The following is a 22,565-nucleotide window of genomic DNA, read 5'->3' on the forward strand; positions in this document are numbered from 1 at the left end:
GTTTGTTTTTTTTAGTACAACAAATGCATAGTATGAAATAATATTGAACTTTCCAACTTTGAAAAAAGAAATAAATATTCATTTACATTGTTTGTATTTGTTGGAATTGTTTTGTTCAATGTCAATAATATCAAAATAATTTTTTCGTTTAGTAATTTATGACAACATGATCTCATATTTGTTGATCGTTTTTCTGGCAAATCATTTCATCTTTTTAAATTCTATAGACGTAGTTGTTTTTTTAGTACCACAAAATGCATGGTATGAAATATGAATATTTGAACTTCCAACTTTGAAAAAATAAATAATATATGTTTGTTACTTGTTGTATATATGAAATGTTTTGGTCAATGTCCAATAATATCAATTAATTTTTGTTGTGAAATAATTTTATGGCAACATTGATCTTCATGTTTGTTGTAGTTTTCTTGACAAATCTTTTCATCTTTTTAAATTAAATAAACGTGGTTGTTTTTTATTACAACGAATGCATGGTATGAATATGAATATTTGAACTTCCAACTTTTGAAAAAATAAATATAATAATGTCAGTTATATTGTTGTATATATTGAATGTTTTGGTCAATGTCAATAATATCAAATTACTTTTTGTCGTGATGTAATTTATTGCAACATGATCTCACGATTGTTGGTAGTTTTCTTGACAAATCTTTTCATCTTTTTAAATTAAATAGATGTTTGGTTTTTTTAGAAACAACAACTGCAGGGTATAAAAACTGAATATTTGAACTTCCATCTTTGGAAAAAGAAATAATATATGTCAGTTACATTGTTGTGTATATGAATGTTTTGGTCAATGTTAATAATATTAAATTAATTTTTTGTCGTGAAGTAATTTTATGGTAACATGATCTCATGTTTGTTTGTAGTTTTCTTGACAAATCTTTTCATCTTTTAAATTTAAAATAGACGTGGTTGTTTTTTAGTACAACAAATGCTTGGTTTGAAATATGAATATTTGAACTTCCAATTTTGAATAAAGAATAATATATGTCAGTTACATTGCTGTATATATTGAATGTTTTGGTCAATGTCAATAATATCAAATTAATTTTTGTCTTAAAGTAATTTATGTCAACATGATTTCACGTGTGTTGGTAGTTTTCTTGACAAATCTTTTCATCTTTTTAAATTAAATAGATGTGGTTGTTTTTTTAGTACAAATAACGCATGGTATGGAATATGAATATTTGAACTTCAAACATTGAAAAGAGAAATAATATATGTCAGTCACATTGTTGTATATATGGAATGTTTTAGTCAATGTCAATAATATCAAATTACTTTTTGTCGTGAAGTTAATTTATGTCACCATGAATCTTCACGTGTGTTGGTATTTTCTTGACAAATCTTTTCATCTTTTTAAATTAAAATAGACGTGGTTGTTTTTTTAGTAAAACAAATGCATTGTATGAAATATGAATATTTGGAACTTCCAAATTTTGAAAAAAAAATAATATATGTGAGTTTACATTATTGTATATATGAAATGTTTTGGTCAATGTTCAATAATATCAAATGTAATTTTTGTCGTGATGTATTTTATGGCAACATGATCTCACGTTTGCTGGTAGTTTTCTTGACAAATCTTTTCATCTTTCTGAATTAAATAGACGTGGTTGTTTTTTTAGTACAACAAATGCATGATATGAAAAATGAAATATTTGAACTTCCAACTTTGAAAAAAAAAAATAATATATGTCATTTACATTGTTGTATTTATGCAATGTTTTGTTCAATGTCAATAATATCAAATTAATTTTTGTCGTTAAGTAATTTATGACAACATGATCTCATGTTTGTTGGTCGTTTTCTTGGCAAATCTTTTCATCTTTTTAAATTCTATAGACGTAGTTGTTTTTTTAGTACCACAAATGCATGGTATGAAATATGAATATTTGAACTCCCAACTTTGAAAAAAGAAATAATATATGTCAGTTACATTGTTGTATATATGGAATGTTTTGGTCAATGTCAATAATATCAAATTACTTTTTGTCGTGAAGTAATTTATGACAACATGATCTCATGTTTTTGGTAGTTTTTTTGGCAAATCTTTTCATCTTTTTAAATTCAATAGACGTAGTTGTTTTTTTAGTACATCAAATGTATGGTCGTAAATATGAATGTTTGAACGGCCAACTTTGAAAAAAGAAATAATATATGTCAGTTACATTATTGTATATATGGAATGTTTTGATAAATGTCAATAATATCAAATTAATTTTTGTCGTGAAGTAATTTATGGTAACATGATCTCACAGGAAATGAACGTATCGATCATGCACATGTTGTTACCATTAGCTCATACACGTACGTTTTTTTATTTAAGTTATGATTAGATAACTCGGCAATAAAACTGACTATTCTTTCATTCATCAATAGCTCAGAACATCGTGTATTAAATGTCATTCTAATTTATTTATCATGTCAAGAATGTCTTGAGAACCAACATGGATTTAATACCAATTTCTTTACAATGTTATCCCAACTTTTCTTATTAACCTAGTACTTTATTTACACCCTAATAACTTTATATTTTTCACATAAGTATTGTTAAAGTAACATAAGATTATGATTTTACCACAAAAAGAAACTTAACTAAAACACAAAAGTGTCATTACCAATACATTTCCTATTGCATCTGAATAAAATAAAAATAAAAAAGATGTCGAAGAGATTGAATATTGTGGCACAATATTTTGGGATTTTTGCAAAACAGCCCCAGTCCCCATGTTTGAATGACTTAGAAAGTGGTAGCATGAAAAGAGAAACAAAAGTGGATATAGATAGACAAAAATTAAATAAAAATAAAATTAATTTCTTATTAATTACGAGATCGCCCCCATTCTTTCCATTATTCCAGCACAGGGAAGTAACAGAGGCATCGTCGTCGTCGTCGTCATCAGCATTAAGCTGAAGAGTCAAAGCCCTCAAGCCCCGACACCCTTCTTCTCCCCTTAACGAATTCCTCCATTTTTTTTTGCTCTCCAAACTGTAAGCAAGCTTTTTCCTTTTTCCTTTTACATCCTTCCATGGCTTCCAAATCTCGCCCAGTTTCGCCCTCCAAGTGAAATCCCAATATTGTATTTTTCTTTGTTTCCATTCTGGTTTCTCAAAGTCTTCTTCTTTGTTTGTATCTTCTGAATCGTACAGAAAACCCTTGCTCCATTGCGTACTCATACCCAATTATTCACTCCCGGAGGAACCGGCTTGCTTTGTCGAACCTGGGATCAGGTTTTTCCCTAAACCCTAGTTTCCATTTGGGTATATTTATTTCGAATTTATGTTATTTGATTCGATGCGGTTACGTACTCGGTTTATTTTATATGATTTTGAAATTTAGCTCAGATCACGTATCTCTTCCCTTGAAATTTAGGGTTTATAGTAGCTCTTTCTGCACTGTTTATGAGCTTAGTTTTGTTTCATCTATTTGAGGGTAGTTGTCGATATTTATTATTACGGAGGTTCTAGGAGCTGATAAGAGCTTATTAGGGTTTATATGTAGTATAGCTCTGCCAAGTGCCAACAAAGTTCAATGTGTAGGCATCATCTTCGCTCGTACTTTAAAGATATGGTATTGCTGTCTAACATTAATGTGTCATGCTGACCGTGGTTTACTCTTTCAGTCTTAGTGCACGTATGTTATATCAGCATTGTCACTCTACCGACTTATTCTGGATTAAAATTTTAACTGCAAGCTTATGGACTGCAAATTTAGATGGATGGGCTATAGATTGTAAACTTTGACAAGATTTGTTAAATTCTGCCAATTCAGATCACGTCTCAATGTTAAATTTTATTGAGCTGTGTAAACTTGAATATCATGTGATAATCTTTGACAAGATATGTTAAATTTTGGAACCGGGTTTATAGCATATTGGAATATGCAATCATGCAAGACGAATTTGTGACTCATGTTGATTATATAACCCTGCTGCTTTATATTTCCATGATGTTCTATTACCACAAAATTTGTATGCATAAAACTGTTTGTAAGACATATCCAACCCCCTGGATAAGGTCTTCAATCACAAAACATGCATCTTGAGTTTTTTGCTATTAATTGAATTGAACTTGACTATCATTTGAATTGCTCGGCTGAACCTGTATGACTGTATTTGTGACAGGATCCTACACTTCTTCTTCAGCCATTTTGAATTTCAATAGAACTAAGATATTATCCTGGAACATGCGTCTTAAGTTTAGGTTTTTTTGTTATTGATTGAACTTGACAGTCTTGACTAGCTTTTGAATTGCTCAGTTGAACTTGTATGGCTGAAGAATTTGCAACAAGATCCTACATTTTTTCTTCTTCTGTTAGAACTAAGTTACAAGCACACAATATGAATATGGTCTGTTTGGCACAGCTTTATATATCCAACAGATGCTGACGGAAGTATGCAGTTGATGGTTGGGAGAAATGCAAAGGTATCATCCTGCCAGCTGCACTAGTGCAGTTAATAATAGTGCAATAGGTGGGCCATCAGCAAGGGATACTGTCCGAGCTGATTCTTCTTCATTGCCAGCCAATTTCCCCTTAAATTCCAGGTATAGAGGTTTGAAGATTCTTTGAAACTGGGGATGTTTTTTTCTTTGCAAATGACGATTCCATGGCCTTCTTTATATATTCTTCCTGTAACTTCTCTTCTTTTGTTCTCTGCACGGCTTGATCTCAATTTTTCTAATGCATCTTCTAGTCAAGAGTTTTTTCTTTATCAGTTTGCAACTTGGTTAACTGCCGTATAATGGCTTGAGATACATACATTTTTTAGGGAAATCTGCAAATTTTCCATTTCAAGTTCGACTATTAAGTTAGTTACGATTGCTGCCCTCAAATTTCTTTTAATTTGGTCAATTGTACTTTCAAGGCCTTAACTTAGGGGAAACTGCTAATTTTCCGTTTCAAATAACGGGATGTTTATGTTCAAACTAATTAATGAGGGAGAATAGATAAAATTAATCTTATTAATATTATTAATTATTAAGTGGTTTAAGAAACTAAGAAGGAGATTTAATTAATCAATTGAAACAAACTAATAAAAGTTTTTCTTATTTAAGAATACTAAGTAGATTTAATTGAAAATTATTTAGTTTATCAATAATTTTAACAGATTGCACATTGCAAGATGTGGGAGAGATAAAACAAATAAAGGAAATAAAGGAAATGAGAATAGGGGCATGAGGTGGAAAGGTTGAGAGAAAAATTGAAGTACCAAAAAAGAAAAGTAATCGAGTAATTGAGTAATTGAGTATGGTTTAATGTAGAGATTCCAGGAAATGAGTTGTAAAAGTTGATATTTTTAATAGAATAGAGGTTTTCTTTCTTTAGTAAATACCCTAATAAGTTTTGGGAAGCATTTGAAATTCTCCTTTATTTAATTGGTGGGAGCAATTTATTGTTGGATATATTTCCTCTGTTGCAAAATCACGATGCAATATGAATGGTGGTTCTTTGTTTGTTGCTTACAAGATTATGAGCAATCATGGGGATTAGTAGTATGCCTTGCCTGCTGTTCAAAATTTCTATTTCTGGGAGGATATTCTGATTTGCCTAATCTTCTTTACTGTTCTTTTTCACGCTGAATGAATCTTTCCCGAAATCAAATGAATAGTTCTTGATTTACAGGCGGCCAGCTCCACTTACAGCTTACAAGTTGAAGTGCGAGAAGGAGGATTTAAATAACCGGTATCACTTTGCAATATTTTCCGTTTATTATACTTCTTGGTTTTTTTCTTCATGCCAATACTTTGGAAGTTCATTTTCTGAATACTTGTGCAATCTGATTTGCAACATCGGTTGGATGCAGAAGTTTGGGTTGCTGGATTGTATCTATTTAGATTCACTATTTCCTGGGTAGTATTTTCTTTTTCTCACACAGTGGGCCGTTCTCTTTCAATCTTAGGCTAGGGCCTCCCGACTTTCACCCTCAAACTTCAAGCTGTCCTGAGGAGAACCTCACCAGAGAGTATGTGCAGTCTGGATACAGAGAAACTGTTGAAGGGCTTGAGGTGCATCTTTTTTTATCAGCAGATTTAGGCTGAGCTTTTGATAGAGTTCGTCTATGCATAAGTTTTTCCTTGTTTGGTTTTAATGAATATAAGCAATTCAATTAAACATACATTTTGGAGATTCTAATGCATTTCAACATGTTTTCTCCTCTTCTCATTCACTTTCCTTCCATAATTATTGTGGTGGCTTCACTTGACAAAAATCTTTTCTTCATGGATGAAAATTTTATTTCTTAGCTAGATTAAAAGCAATATTTGAGTTTACAGCTTGACCAATGCGTTAAATTTTTACTAACCATTCGACGAGTATTGACTATCCAATCTAATTATGCCTCTTCATTGTATTAAGTGCCTGTTTGACTTATGTTTATAACAATATAATCAATTTAGCTTTCTCCCTACCATTTTATCTAGTTTATCATAAGCTATTTGTCTGTAACAAATTTTGTTTCTTTTGAAAAAGGATCATACAACTTATTTGTCTTTGTTGAGTGTGTCAGGAGTCCAGAGAGATCTTCTTGACTCAGGTTCAAGCCTTTTCTAAGCATCTTGTCATCAAGTGCAAAGATGTATGTTACTCGAATCAATAGCTACCAAATTCCCCTTTGTGTATTGTATACTGAAAATTTTGTTGCTGCCAATAATTTTAATCTGTATGCTTTTTTAAGGTGATCAAATGGTCAGTTGTGTGATAAGAAACCTATTTCTTTCTTTGCAGGCTACAAGAAAACGTCTAAGGGCCATAAATGATTCGCGTGCTCAGAAACGGAAGGTGAAGCTTTCTTCTTGTTCAAGATTTGATAATGATTTTCAAATCATCCATATCTTAATCTCTTTCCAAATTTTCCTTTTCTTATTAAATGACAGGCTGGTCAAGTTTATGGTGTTCCCCTATCTGCTTCTTTGTTAACAAAACCTGGCATTTTTCCTGAACAAAGACCTTGTGGTGAGGATTTTCGGAAAAAGTGGATTGAGGTACTTTACCCTTCTGCATATAGGAGAAAGAAAGGAATCTTGAAAATTGGTTTTAGATACCTGTACTTTCTTAATGTCTGGATTAACAATTTTACAAATTTCATATTATGACTCGATTCTCCTTTTTAGGAAGTTTTTTTTTCCCCAGTTATTTCTGGGAGTATTTTGATTTGCATAATGCTTTTTGTTATTTGATATACTTCAACCGACTTCATTTTTTTAAGAAATAAAATTTACGGTAATTCATAAATTTCAGCTTTTGGGTTAAGTGGTGTCTTAACATGGTATTAGGATAGGATTTCTCATGTTCAATTTTTTGTGACGTTTTCTTCCCCCGTTAATATTGATAATTACTTGTTGGACCTTGTGCTAATTTCCAAGCCATTTAGTCAAGATCCGTTTGCTTTATAGAATGAAGAGTAATTACCGGATTATAAAGTATAAATGGCCACAGATTCAAATTTGACCACCTTCCATTGAATTTGTTCTTCTTTTTCTTGATTTAATATCTCAATACACATCTCTCTTGGTCCGACTCTAGACATTCTTTAGATCCTTTTTCAAACTTGGTCCTATTTGAAGTCAAGAGATAGACATAGAGACTCGGTTGTTTGTAGTGACAAAGGGGGGTGACAACTAAGAAATAAGCTATTATCAGCCAAACATTCTCCAAAATATGTTCCAGAAGAGAGCCGGCTAAATGATCTATGCATAACATCATGATGAATTGACTGTTTTTTGACTGCTACCTAGTATCAGCAAAAATTACTACTGGAAAAATGAATGAAAGATCCTTGGCCCACGTGGCCAGGGGAGTTGAGAAATTAAATTTACTGTAATCTGTCGACTAAAACTTTTGGGTCGGTGGTGTTCTGATAATCGTCAAGCTCAACCACTTCTCTCTTATTTTGATACATTATCTCCTCTTGATGCAGGGTTTATCACAACAGCATAAACGTTTGCGATCTTTAGCTGATAATGTTCCTCATGGGTATAGGAAAAGGGCTCTTTTTGAGGTTCTCATTAGGAACAATGTCCCATTGCTGAGAGCAACGTGGTTCATTAAAATTACTTATCTTAATCAGGTGAATGTGCTTAAATTTTGTAATGGTTATTAAAAGCCATCTTGACAATTTTGAATGTAGCAGTTTATGGTTGTACATTACAGGTGCGTCCTAATTCTGCCAGTATTTCATGTGGAGCATTTGACAAAGCTCAGTTGTCCCGCACAGAATTTTGGACCAAAGATGTGGTTGACTATTTGGAATGCCTTGTGGAGGAATTTTTTTCAAGAAGCAATTCCCATTTGACTCCACCAAACAAAGACCGGTCTCCACAAATGTTTTCTGTTGGATTCACTCATACAAAGGGCGATCCTCCATCTGCAGTCTTTGATGGTGAAGAGCCATCATTACATTTCAAATGGTGGTATGTGGTCAGGCTCATGCTATGGCATCAGGCTGAAGGGCTTCTGCTTCCCTCCCTCATTGTCGATTGGGTGCTGGGACAACTGGAGGTATTAACTCCTAAAATTATTAGGAAGAATATGGAGATATCTTGAGCATATAATTTATCTCTCAATGATTTCATTCTTCTGTTTGTTTTCTCAGGAAAATGATGTTCTTGAGATTTTGGAGTTGCTGCTGCCAATTATATATGGGGTTTTAGATACAATTGTTCTATCTCAGACCTATGTACGCACTCTTGTCAGAATTTCTGTTCGGTTTATTCGAGATTCTTTTCCTGGTGGATCAGATCTAGTAGATAATTCAAGGAGAGCGTACACGACAGCTGCTTTGGTGGAGATGCTTCGCTATTTGGTTCTGGCTGTGCCCGACACATTTGTTGCTTTGGATTGCTTCCCGTTTCCGCCTTGTGTTGTATCACATACAGTTAATGATGGGAATTTTGGGTCAAAGGTACCTGAAGATGCAACGAAACTGAGATATACTTCGGCAGAAATTGCCAGTCCATTCAGAAGTAAAAGTATTGATTTTCAGTATCAATCCTCAGCTTTTGATAATGTTGTTTCATCAATAAGGAAATGTGCCGACAATCTTGCAAAGGCAGTAAACCCTAAATTCCCAGTTTGCAGTGTGGCTAAAGCTGTGCATGCATTAGATAAGTCTCTACTACATGGAGATATTGGAGTAGCGTATAAATATCTTTTCGAAGACTGCTGTAATGGATCCATTTATGAAGGTTGGTTTGAAGAAGTAAGCCCTTGTTTAAGAATGTCATTGAAATGGATCCAGACTGTCAATGTGGCATTCGCTTGTTCAGTATTTTTTCTATGTGAGTGGGCAACATGTGAATACAGGGATTTTTGGAGTGCTGCACCTCGAGAGCTAAAGTTCACTGGTGGGAAAGATTTTTCTCAGGTTTATATTGCCACTAGACTTCTGAAAATGAAAGCCAAAGATCTACAAAGTTTATCTGGACTTAAATTTGAAAACTCAAGTGGACTCAATTCCACAAAGGGTTCTAGCCATCAGAACAGTTTGTTTGGTAGGAAACCAGTTGGTAGTTTATTTGAACCTAAAAGTAGGTTGAAAAAGTTGGGAGGTAATGGTTCATTGGACTTGTTTGAAAGTCCAGGTCCCTTGCATGATACTCTGGTTTGTTGGATTGATCAACATGAAGTGCAAAAAGGAGAAGGTTTTAAGCGTGTTCAGCTTCTCATAATGGAACTTGTACGTGCTGGTATATTTTATCCTCATTCATATGTCAGGCAACTAATAGTTAGTGGGATTATGGATTCCAATGGGCCAGCAGTTGATTCAGATAAAAGAAGGAGACACCAACAAATCTTGAAGCATTTACCTGGAAGATTTATGCGTGCCACTCTGGATGATGGAAAAATTGCACAAGGAGCACAACTTGTAGAGGTTATAAATGTTTACTCCAAAGAACGTCGTCTGGTACTTCATGGGCTCGTATGCGAACAACAAAGCGACATTAGTAGTGCAAATATATCATCCAATAGAAAGCGAAAGATGTGTCCGACCTCTGACAAGGTTTCTAGTTCTGTAACTTCTGTAAATCAATTGAAATCTATTCCGTCATTGTCCAACACAAGCTCTACTAAAAGTGTCAAAAGTGAAGTTGACATTGAAGAGATGAAGGAAGCCATCTCATTTCTTTTGCGGTTTCCAAACAGTTTTTCACTTCCCACAGACACTGGCCTAGATGATACTACAGGGACTGGTAAAAAGTCTTTTGTGTCAGTGTATGGAAAAATAGATATTGGAGAAGCAACACATGGCTGTGAAGATTGTAGAAGAGCCAAAAAACAGAAAGTAAGTGATGAAAGGAACTTGTACCTTCATGGATCTTCACCAATTCCATCAGATGATGAAGATATGTGGTGGGTGAAGAAGGGGCCTAAATCCTCTGAAACATTGAAGGTCGATCCACCGGTAAAGACAACAAAGCCAGTTTCTAAGGGAAGACGCAAGACACAAAGTCTTGCTCATCTAGCTGCATCTAGAATAGAAGGTAGTCAGGGTGCATCAACGAGTCATGTATGTGATAATAGGGTAGCCTGTCCTCACCATAGATCTGGAATAGAAGGTGATGCTACCAGAGGAATAGATGGTAGCAAAATAAGTGGAGATATTGCTTCTATTGGGAAAAGTTTAAAACGTCTTAGACTTACAGAGAAGCGAGCAATTTCAAGTTGGTTGATGACTGCGGTTAAGCAGTTTATCGAGGAGACTGAAAAAACTATCTCAAAAGCTGGCCAGTTTGGTCGGACTTTAACAATTGTTGATGATAGGAATACTATACGTTGGAAGCTTGGAGAAGATCAGCTTTCATCCATATTGTTTTTATCAGATGTATGTAATGATTTTGTTTCAGGGGTCAAATTTCTCCTCTGGTTGCTGCCAAAAGTCCTTATTAGTTCAAATTCTACAATGAACAGCCGGAGGAGCATTCTACTTTTACCAAAGAATGTTGAAAATCAAGTTTGTGAAGTAGGCGAAGCATATCTATTATCATCTCTTCGAAGGTGCACTATCTTTCATGCCTAATGAGTAATGAGTTTCCATAGTATTTTAATAATGATGGAATTATTGGTGAATTTGACTACAGTAATTATTTTTATTGTCCCATTGCATCATTCCATATTTTTCTTAGTTATCATTATTCTGACGGTATTTTGCTTGATCTTTTTGGCCTTCTCTCTGCCTTTTCTTCCTTTGACTTCTGGAAACCTTTCTTGTAAGATGTCTTTATTTCTTTTATCGATCATTGTACATTATATGACCACCATAGGAACTGAAAAACAGAATGAAGGTAAGGTTATTTTTGTTATTTAATTTAGAGGGTCACGTTTCCAACCTGCAAATACCTCTAAGTTGCTGATTAAGTGTAGAATTTAGATGAAATTTCTTGAGAACTTTTTTTTTGGTAATTTTTTTTCCAGTGCATTCCTGACATGCATTTTAGTTGATAAAATACCCATAGATATTCTATAACGTTTTTTTTGTTTCATAACCCACTTCTGCAGCAATTTTTTGTCAATTTGCACGTCTACATGTCAGGTTGTTTAGTTTTTCTCTCCTCGGTTAAGGAGTATACAAGTTTTTCCTGTTTTCTATGAAGTTTTGTCATGGAGGTGCTTCATCAGATATTATGATCCTGTTTATCTCAATGTCTCTTGCCATTGTACTTGCAGATACGAGAATATACTTGTCGCAGCTGATCTTATTTCAGAAGCATTGTCATCCGTAACCCATCGTGCTATGGCTATTATGGCTTCAAATGGACGTATTTCAGGCTCTGCAGCGGTAGTATATGCTCGGTATCTGTTGAAAAAGTATAGCAGCTTGCCTAGTGTCGTTGAATGGGAGAAAAGTTTTAAGGCAACATGTGACAAGAGACTTATTGCAGAACTTGATCCAGGGAGTTCATTGGATGGAGAGTTGGGGCTTCCACTTGGAGTTCCTGCAGGTGTGGAGGATCTTGATGATTTTTTTAGGCAAAAGATTGGGGGTGGTCGACTCTCTAGGGTTGGAATGAATATGCGAGAATTGGTTGGGCGACAAGTTGACGATGCCTTCCACTATTTATTTGGAAAAGATAGGAAATTCTTCAGTGTTGGTGCGCCAAAGGTTCTTGCTGCAGAGAAATCAGATGAGGGGTACCAGATAGCTCACAAAATAATCACAGGATTAATGGAATGCATCAGGCATACAGGAGGTGCTGCTCAGGAAGGTGATCCATCATTAGTGTCTTCTGCTGTTTCAGCTATTGTTGGTAATCTGGGTTCAACTGTGTCTAAGATGGCTGATTTTATAGTTGGAGGCAGCTCGAATATTCCATCTGCTTCTGGTTCATTGGACTTTGCTAAACGCATTTTATCCATTCATGTTACCTGCCTATGCCTACTCAAGGAAGCTCTAGGAGAGCGTCAAAGCCGTGTATTTGAGATTGCTCTTGCAACAGAAGCCTTTTCTGCACTTGCTGGAGTATATCCTTCTGGGAAGACATCAAGGTCTCAGTTTCAATCATTAGCAGATCCCCATGATTCTAACACTCATGTCTTTGGTGATAACTCCAAAGTAATAGTTGGTAGAGCTACAAAAGTTGCAGCAGCTATTTCTGCACTTGTCATTGGGGCAGTTATTCAGGGGGTTTGTAGTCTAGAACGACTGGTAACACTCTTTAGATTAAAAGAAGGATTAGATTTTATTCAGTTTGTTAGGACTACTAGGTCAAATGCAAATGGAAACACCCGTACAATGGGAATGCACAAGATTGAAAGTTCCATTGAGGATTATGTACATTGGTTTAGGTTGCTTGTTGGAAATTGTAGAACTGTGTTTGATGGGTTGATTGTGGAGCTACTAGGAGAGCCATCTATTGTGGCACTTTTTAGAATGCAACGGTTGCTTCCGCTTAGCTTGGTCCTACCTCCTGCCTATTCTATATTCTCATTTGTAGTATGGCGCCCTTTTATCTTGAATTCTGCTGTTTCAGTTCGTGAAGATGTGAATCAACTGTGTCAATCTTTAACAATTGCAATTGGTGATATTGTAAGGCATTTGCCTTTTCGAGATGTCTGTTTAAGGGATAGTCAGGGTTTCTATAACCATTTGATGATAGATACCAGCGATGTTGAATTTGCTGCCATACTGGAGTTAAATGGTTCTGATATCCCCTTGAAGTCCATGGCCTTTGTTCCTCTACGTGCAAGGCTTTTCTTGAATGCTATTATTGATTGTAAGTTGCCAAGTTCTATGTATAATCAAGATGATGGGAGTAGGATATCAGGAGTTGGTGATGGCAAGGGTCAGTATTCTGAGAGAAAAATGAAGCTTCTAGACAGGCTTGTACATGTTTTGGATACCTTACAACCTGCTAAATTTCATTGGCAGTGGGTGGAACTTAGGCTTCTTTTGAATGAACAAGCCATTATTGAGAAACTTGAGACACTTGAGACACGAGATATGTCCTTAGCTGAAGCTGTTCGTTTGGCATCACCAAGTCCTGAAAAGGTTGCTGCTTCTGATAATGAGAAGAATTTTATTGAGATTATCCTAACAAGGCTGTTGGTCAGGCCAGATGCTGCATCTCTTTTTTCAGATGTGATTCATCTTTTTGGCCGCTCTCTTGAAGATTCAATGTTGTTGCAAGCAAAATGGTTTCTAGGAGGTCAAGATGTTCTATTTGGAAGGAAATCAATTCGACAGAGGCTAACTAATATTGCTGACAGTAAAGGTCTATCAACTAAGACCATGTTTTGGAAGCCTTGGGGTTGGTGTATTTCTGGCTCTGATACTTCCTATCTTGAAGAAGGAGAGGTTGTCGAAGAAGGCACAGCTTCTAGAAAGTATAGCCAAAAGTCTGTCCAAATGCTTGACAATGAGGTCTTGCATTCCAGTCAGCAGTTTGTGACTGAAAGGGCTCTTATTGAATTAGTTCTTCCATGCATAGATCAGAGTTCTGAAGAATCACGCAACACCTTTGCTAATGATTTAATTAAGCAGTTGAATAATATTGAGCAACAAATAAATGCAGTTACTTCAGGGACAAGTAAACAAACAGGATCTGTTCCTTCAGGGATCGAGGGCCCTACAAGCAAAGGAAGTAGTCGCAAAATGAAAGGTGGCAGTCCGGGAATGGCTAGACGTTCAACTGGCTCAACAGATTCTCCTCTACCCTCCCCTGCAGCTTTGCGAGCATCAATGTCGTTGCGTTTACAATTAATATTGAGATTACTCCCTGTCATCCTTGAAGATAGGTAAATTTAGAATTGATGTGTACAAAAACACACTCACAATTACTTTTCATAGGAGGTTGGCTTGTGAAAACAGTGTTCCACTGCTAACTATCTTTTGATATTGCCATTTCCTTTTTTATGCGTGATTTGTTAATATTAAATACTGTTTACATTTGTCAACCAGGAGTTTTCTGTTGAAATTCTTTTCTTGCTTGCTGCTTCTTTGTGGTTCTGCGTGGTTTACTAGTCTGCAGCTTTGATATCATTCCAAGTTTTCCATCGGTCAAGTGACATTTTAGTTTTTCCCAAATTTTGTTTCTTTTTTCAGGGAGCCATCAGGACGAAACATGAGACATATGCTTGCCTCTGTTGTTCTTCGTCTTCTTGGCAATCGAATGGTTCATGAGGATGCAAACCTTACCTTTTGTCCCCCCCATAGTTCGATGGTAAAGAAGGAAGTAGAGTCACCTTCCGAAGCTTCATTTGCTGCATTTGCAGATTTGCCAGGTGAAAGTCTTTTTGGTAGGATGTTATTGATTCTACACGGGCTTTTGAGTAGTTGCCAACCGAGTTGGTTAGGTTTGAAGACTGCTGCAAAGTCGACCAATGAAACAAGCAAGGACTCTACTGCTCTTGTTCGTGAACTGGCTGAAAGTTTACAGGTTAGCCCTCAAGTAACCTTATTTTTTCAATCTCGACGTTCTCACAAACAAAACTTTTACTCTCCATAACACACAAACAGAAGAAGAGAAGTGTGAAAGGTGGCAATAATTACATAGTAGACTTCAAATATTCCACTATTTCTAGTCCTATCTTTTCATCCAGTATATTAAACCATTGGTCGTTTTTTCTTCCAATCTCTAATATTTAATTTGGATGTTGGTTCAAATATTTGTTTTATCACCGTATGAAAATATTGTCAATTTACTAGGTTGCTGTATCAACATGCCAGATCAATCTTTTGACTGTTGCATATTTTGTGTCCGTTGAGAAAGGGAAAAAGAGCGTGATATCATAGTTGTCTGCTAGTCCCACGTTATGGATAACTAACAATAGTTGTTTCAATGTCAATAGAGTTTACTGTTACTGTCTAATTTATCAACATGACATTACTCCATGCATCAGTAATGCATTCTTAGCATGAACTGATGTCATGTTGATAAATTAGACAGTAACAGTGTAAATTCTGATCTTTTTCGGATTCTATGAGAAGAGAGTAGTACTGAGCCTGTACCCAAGCAAAATATTATCAGGGATGCTTTTCATTTCACCCACTTGGCAGTGCTTGAAGGAAATCTAATGTCATACTTACGAGTTGTTTTGAATTAATTTATCGACACAGAATGAATTGCACTGCATGCAACTACCTGATATGATTAGATGGCGTATCCAAGCTGCAATGCCAATTCCACTTCCTCCTGGTCGGTGTTTTTTATCTTACCAGCCACCAACAATACATCTTTCTGCCCTTTCTTCATTTCAATCCAGCATTTCCACACCCGGGCATGGTTCTGGAAACAGTAGCATGCCTCAAGGGAGCAAGATATCATCACCGAGAGTTATTTCTAGCGCACCCGGGAAGTCGAAACCTTTGCCACCGCAGCAGGATCATGATACAGAAATTGACCCTTGGTTGCTTCTAGAAGATGGTGCTGGATCAAGTCAATCTTCCAGCAATGCTGCTGTAATTGGTAGTGGCGAACATGCAAATTTCCGAGCATCTTACTGGCTAAAAGGGGCTGTGCGGGTGAGACGGACAGATTTGACATATATTGGCGCAGTGGATGATGACAGCTGATCTCTTATTTACTGATCTTTTTATTTTATTTGGAGCTAGCAAACCCCTCATCAGGTACATTCTCGTTTCCTTTTATTGCCCCACAAATGGCATTGAGATGGTAATCTTGTGCTCATTTGAAGATTAAAAAAAAAAAAAACAAGAGAGATCTGTTTGAGACGGGGAAATTTTTTTTATGGGGCGTGGGGTAATCGTGGAGGTAATTTGAAAAAAATGATGCTCCCACACCATCCATCCTACAGGGTGTCGGCCTAGCTTGGATTCTAACCCTTCAATTGTCCTCCATTTGGAACTGCAGGGTGCGGTTCGGAGGCTTCTTGTATATATAGAGATTAATTGTTTCACTTTCACTGATTTATCCAAATGAGAAAAATCATAATATGATTTGTTAGTTGCATGCTCATTACTCTCCCTCCCTCCAGATAAAGCTTTGCAGCTGTTTATTTTGTAGAGGTATGTTTGGATTTCATTTCTAGCATCATTTTGTGAACTAGAAGACAGCTATTCCTTGCTTGGTTATCTTAACTTACGAATTGAGAGACTTCCTACTGTCATATGCTTCTGTAGGCAGATTAACAATACCACCACGCCCCGGGATTTTCGACATCATTTTTTCAGTTTGCATTTATGCATCTGCTCAGTTGAGTTCTTTGGGGGGGACTTAGAAATAAAAAGCAAAAAAAAAAAAAAAAAAAAAAAAAAAAAAAAAAAAAAATCAGGAAATTGAAGTTTGGTTATACCGCTTGCTTCTGTGTATATGTATTTATAGGCGGTAGGCCAATGTATTTTTGTGTTATATTTTGTTATTTGTTCTCATTGGACTTCTGAGAATTGTCTTTCAGATTAGATATAAGCTCCCAATTCCATTTACACAACTACTGGAACAGTGTTCTTTTCACTTGATTGAGTATTGGCTGTGCTAGTAAGATTAATTAATTGATATTTCCCTTTCAAATCTATATAGCCAAAATACGAGCTTGATTTAAAATACTTGTTTAGTGTGTTGAGCAATTTGTTGTTGTTTGGATTTGTAGGCTCGTAATGATGAAGTAAAACAAACAGTAGTCTAACGCTTGTTTGTGCATGTATTTTTCTTCTAAATAACTATTTTGTTTTTACTACTTTGTTTGCCTTCTGATCTATTTGTTGATTATATTAATATGAAAAAAGTAAATGATCAAATATTATTTATAAAAAAAATATATTGTATGAATTATGGAATTATGCAAATTTATCGGTTTTAAAAAGAATTGTAGAGATTTCTAATGACCAAATGAGAGTCTGCAATACATGTACTAACTACACTATCAGGTTATTGACTTATTCATCGATACTTCTACACGTCTATGGATTTAACATCGATGTTTTCAGTATATCTTACAAAAAAAAAAAGCAACAAAATGTTATTTTTTACAAAACTATATCCATTGATATTAACATTTTATTGCGCATCTTGGGTCTTGCACTTTGATACAATACCATTGAATTAGGCAAAACAATATTGGTTCTGTTAAAATGAATAGTTTAAAGCTTTGAATTCAATATGATCCATCAAATAACAAGGGAACTCATATAAAAACTGAAACTAATCAGGGGCATAAGCATTAATTCACTGTTGCTTTCGTTCACTGGAGGAATTTCTGTGGCCAATGAGATACAGTAACTTTAACCATACAATTCTCCATATGTTCATAATATTGCTGCAGATTGGTTTTCTTTGCAGCTTCCCATCTGCAATGAACTCTCTTTCTTCCATTAGAGCTATTTCTTCCTGAAAAAGTAAAGAAATAGCAGTAACTTACGAGAATAACTATAACTATTGTGATAGATATAAGGAAATTTTGTATATGCATCTTACTTTGGTGAAGAATTTGAATCCTATTTTTATTTCTCCTTTGTAAGTGTCGTCGTCCTCGAGCACCACATTGTATGGAGCTGGCCTAACTTCTATGAATCCTCTTTCATATCCTTCTGAAATTATTCCACGAAGGTGGATTCTGCTATGTTCATGTAAGAGATCAAAAATAAAACTTACAGAAAATTTTTACTCAAAGAAGTGAGCTAAGTATGAAAATTTTACAGAAGATTCATACACGGTTGCGCCGACGGATTCATTGCTCAGTAACTTTGTTTCGATGATTCTGAATTTGATATGAGATATGTTCTTCCAATCAGTTGTTGGGAGTTCAAATGAAAACTTCTCGTTCCAACAAGCGTATTCATGTTTACCTGTGTTCACATAACAAGATCAAATCCCTGATCTTGAAAGCATTAGAAATTACCATAGGAGAAAACGGCAAAGAGGGGCTAACCTGATGATACTTTTGTTCTATGTTCATGATTTCCACATTCTACCATCACGTAATATGCTGGGGAACCTAGAGCATTAACAGATATTTTCAAGCTAACATGCTCCATACCAGATGCTATGAAAATTTGAACATAGCTTACTAGAAGGATCAAAGTTTAATGGTTCGTTCTCCATTCCATGATTGTCAAACTTTTGCCGGATTGGGGACCTCCGATTATACGAAGAATGGGGGTGGAAATAGGGAGAAATTTCTCCCCACTGGCTAAATGGGCCCGATTATTATCATTATTGTTACTATTATTATTATTATTATTATTATTATTATTATTATTATTATATGATACATAAAAACCCTTCAAAATCAAAGGTCTAGGTTATTTTAATACTTAAATTTTAACTTTTCAAATTATGGAGATTAAAGATTTTAATTATATATTTGTACATTGAATATTATTGTTTTTAGGTGAATTGCAATAGATGACATTTTTAGGGCTAATAATGAAGTTTATAGTAACATTTTTAACGAATTGCAAATATAACAAAATCTATCGGCTATCAACAATAGACTCTATTGAGGATAGATTCCTATTAGTGATATTGTCTATCACAGATAAACTCACAGAGCTGAATCTAAATTTTGTTATATTTGCAAATTTCTTTACATTGTGTTATATCTGCTAATATTTTGGGTCTGATTGCGATATTTATAATTGCCCTTGTTTTTATTAAGAAATTTTGTTATTATATTTTTAAAGTGAAAATTGTATTGGAAACCCATTTATATTGAAAATTCTATTAGGTTGAAGATTTTTTCTTTTTTCTTTTATCTTTTAACAAACGGAGAATTTTTCTTACAGGAAACTTGATCCCTACGGGTAATGAATCTCTCGATCCCACAAAACTCAACGAAAAATTTTATGGTGATGAGAATTGAAATAGGGGACCAGAACCTCACCCACACCCATGAACATCTCTAGTTGCTCCCTTAACATGGTCTAAGATTAAAAAAAAAAAATGAGTTGGAGATTTGGATTTTGAACGAGAAAAATGTGAGTGAAAGGCAGAAAGCTTCAAGTGAATAACAAGTCTATAAGAGAAGAGAGTACCAAGTCGATTGGTGTGTCTGATGTCTTTGGCATTGACAAGAAGCACTTCAAGAATTCCGCCCTTCATGAATTATGTATTGGATTGCCTTGAACCTTCATGTAGGAGGCCAAATACGTTAATTCGAAAAAGCAAGAGCAGCAAGTCCAAGTAAATAAAATAAAATAAAAAAATACATAATTTTTTTAGGATTAAACAAAAGGATTCACAAATAAAAGTGCTAATGCTACAACCAGTCCATAAATAGTTAAAGCTTCCATAAAAGCCAGACTAAGTAATAAAGTACCTCGGATTTTTCCCTCCGCCTTCAAGCAGAGGCCAAATACGTATTGAACTTACGATTTTTATAACTTATTGTGATGCTCCTCTACATCCTCTACCATTTTTTCATCCGCCATAAATAGATAGGTTATGTTATGCCATAATGATGTTTCAGGCAAATAAAAACTACTAAGATCATCAATTCCAATGACATTAAAGATAAACTTAGAACATTTAATGGAATTCAATGATCATCAATAACATGGGTACGTTGAAGTTACTAAACCAGTTGTATGAGTTACCTGACAAATTTCCTTGCATCCATCAGTTTCCAATTGGATACAGTAAGAGCTTTGATATGGAAGAAGGGGTCGCAGTAACCAGGACTCCGCAAAGTCGTAAGACTATATTTGACGCCTCCCCAGTGCTGGAAGGTCTAGGAACCTGATGTACGGAAGCTGGCGACTGAAGCCCCAGTGAATGGCAGCCGTAACTATAACGGTCCTGAGGTAGCAAAATCTTTTGTTGGATAGGTTCCGACCCCAACCATCTTCTTGTTGATGTAAATTTTTTGTATTCTAAACATCTTCCTCAATCCCTTTTCCTCTATCAATTTTCTTTACCCCATCTGCATCTTCCCATCTGTTTTCCTGGGCACAAAAGTTGAGTAACATTGCATATTGTTTGGTTTTCAATCAGTGAGCTGTTTACAAAAGAATCTGCAATGTCAGGGCCTATGAGTTAATTTGCAACCAGAAAATAGAGCACCCCAGATTCTTGTATTAGGTTCTACTGACATGTCTTCACAAATTCAACAGCTTCTCTAATTTTTCCTTGCTGAATGAGCATGTACACAATACAAGCATAATGTGCCCCCGTCGGAGCAATGCCATAATTGTCAATCATAGAATGAAACCATATCCAACCTTCCTTTTCCAATCCACACTGAGCACAAGCAGATAAAAGAGAGACGAAGACCACCCCATTAGGCTTTAAACCATAACTTAACATGTCGGAAAATGTATTGAGTGCCTCATTTCCGCAGCCATTCATTCCATACCCTTTAATCATCGCATTCCAACAAATTACATCCTTCATGGAAATCTCGTCAAAAACATGTTTTCCTAGATTTATCCTTCCAAGTGTGCAGTAAAAATCAACCAAAGCTGACATCAAATATGTATTAGAAGAGTACCCACATTTTGTTATATGAGCTTGTATACTTTCTCCCAGCTCCTTAGCACCCAATAAAGAACAAGCATTCATTAGACTTATAAAAGTTATCTCATTGGGCTTTTCATTAGTTGATTGCATGGTTTTAAATGTCTGGATGGCATTAAGTGGATCTTCACCATGAGAGTAACCAAAGATCATTGCACTCCAGGCAATGATATCTTTGTCAACAAGCTCGTCAAATACAAGCTTGGCCAACCCCAAATCACCAAATTTAGCATACATTTGGAGAAGTTCAGTTCCAACTGAATTAAAACAAAGAAAACCACCTTTCAATGCATAGCAATGAACAGCCATGCCAAGTAAAAGTTCATTAACTAGTAATACTGCAGCTATAATATCCAGCATCATTGTTTCGTCTAACTCCAATCCAAAAGACCGCATCCTCGAGACAATTTTAAACACTTTACTAAGACAATTGTTTTGGATACACGCATGAATTATAATTCTCCATGATATCATGTCCTTTTTTCTCATCAACTTCAAAACTCTAATTGATGCCTCAAAATTTCTACATTTTGAATACATATCCATGAGTGAGTTCTGAATGTTAACCATAGAATAAAAATCCCTTCTCATTGAAAACGCATGCAACTCTTTACCTAAAGATAGAACACCAAAATCAGCACAAGCAGGTAAAATGCTTACGATGCTTACTTGGTTTGGTTGAACTCCCTGATTTTGCATCTCTCTGAAAAGATCAAATGCTTCATTATACTGACCATTTTTCACGCAAGCTGAGATCATGGCACTCCACAAAACAACATCCTTATAAGGTATCTGATAAAACAACTTCCAGACGATTCCAATATCACGCATTGAATAAAATCCAAGAAGGGCTGTTGAAACTGCCACTTCTGACTCAAAACCCATTTTGATCACTCCTCCATGCATCACCTCGATCATTGAATTCCAGCTCAATGCGTCAATAGCTCTTATTACGCTCAGCATTGTCACGTGATTTGGCCTATGCCCATTTGAGAACATCATCTTGAAGAAGCCAAAAGCAGATTCCGGCTGACCCGTTCTTACCAAATTGGTGATTTTAGACGTCCAAGATACTACATCCTCTCGTTGAGCATAATATTCAACTGGGTCTTCGTAGTACACTCGTTTTTCGGTTGAAGTAGCATCCATCATGGGACCTATCGTATAGTTTTTTCTATTGGGACTTATGACAAACAGGTTGCGTGCACATCTCGAAAAGCACAACATATATCAGGCGGGCAGAAGGATAAATACGAAATCTTTATTCTGTCTATAATAGATTGAAGATTCTTCCCGAAAGGAAAACCAGCGAAATCTCAGACTGTGAGAATAAGAGAGGAGACTCGCATCACATTCGAACAATTTCTGCAGCTTCTCCGAATATAACAATGCTGTTAACAACTACCAAAAAGGGGGGAAAAAGAAAAGGAAGTTTTATTCGCTAATGTATTTTTAGGTAATTCTTATTTTCTTATCATGATTTAAAACTACAATAATAAAATTATTAGTCAAATTCTAAAAACAAAAATAAACATTTAAAACTATTTTTTTTAGATTTTAAATTTTGGTTTCTGAATGTGGATATAAAATAAATAACAAAACAATAAATCTAGAGATGTAAGAGATATTTGTAG

The 22,565-nt window shown here is 35.3% G+C and overlaps 2 protein-coding genes across 3 annotated transcripts; one reads left to right on the forward strand and one right to left on the reverse strand.

Moving 5' to 3' along the window:
- Positions 1 to 2,858: 2,858 nt before the first annotated feature.
- Positions 2,859 to 16,904, forward strand: LOC120071575 (mediator of RNA polymerase II transcription subunit 12). Of its 2 annotated transcripts, none has more exons than XM_039023924.1 (15): positions 2,859 to 3,018; positions 3,178 to 3,258; positions 4,392 to 4,572; positions 5,651 to 5,710; positions 5,928 to 6,033; positions 6,534 to 6,602; positions 6,752 to 6,805; positions 6,901 to 7,008; positions 7,944 to 8,093; positions 8,177 to 8,524; positions 8,619 to 11,020; positions 11,690 to 14,257; positions 14,565 to 14,898; positions 15,579 to 16,088; positions 16,333 to 16,904. In XM_039023924.1, exons 3-14 carry the CDS (start codon positions 4,445 to 4,447, stop codon positions 16,032 to 16,034), a joined length of 6,783 nt encoding a protein of 2,260 aa, XP_038879852.1. In that variant the 5' UTR covers positions 2,859 to 3,018; positions 3,178 to 3,258; positions 4,392 to 4,444; the 3' UTR covers positions 16,035 to 16,088; positions 16,333 to 16,904. The 2 variants fall into 2 exon arrangements, with proteins under 2 accessions (XP_038879852.1, XP_038879843.1); XM_039023915.1 differs by having other exon boundaries at positions 15,579 to 16,487; positions 16,602 to 16,749.
- LOC120075716 (putative pentatricopeptide repeat-containing protein At3g01580) lies at positions 16,052 to 22,360 on the reverse strand. The gene is given in 8 exon segments (XM_039029343.1): positions 16,052 to 17,805; positions 17,893 to 18,031; positions 18,128 to 18,263; positions 18,347 to 18,412; positions 19,452 to 19,521; positions 20,295 to 20,392; positions 20,395 to 20,511; positions 20,514 to 22,360. Coding segments are annotated over 8 exon segments (2,433 nt in total). The 5' UTR covers positions 22,159 to 22,360; the 3' UTR covers positions 16,052 to 17,643.
- Between the last annotated feature and the right edge of the window lie 205 nt (positions 22,361 to 22,565).

Source organism: Benincasa hispida, chromosome 1 (genome assembly GCF_009727055.1).
Source record: "Benincasa hispida cultivar B227 chromosome 1, ASM972705v1, whole genome shotgun sequence".
In the NCBI taxonomy this organism is placed as follows: Eukaryota; Viridiplantae; Streptophyta; class Magnoliopsida; order Cucurbitales; family Cucurbitaceae; genus Benincasa; species Benincasa hispida.

Excerpts from the sequence above, each read along its gene's own strand:
- LOC120071575 (XM_039023924.1), top strand. The coding sequence starts at position 4,445 with ATGCAAAGGTATCATCCTGCCAGCTGCACTAGTGCAGTTAATAATAGT. Across the intron at positions 8,094-8,176 it reads AAATTACTTATCTTAATCAG|GTGCGTCCTAATTCTGCCAG; the intron begins GTGAATGTGCTT and ends TGTACATTACAG. Across the intron at positions 14,258-14,564 it reads CCTGTCATCCTTGAAGATAG|GGAGCCATCAGGACGAAACA; the intron begins GTAAATTTAGAA and ends TTCTTTTTTCAG.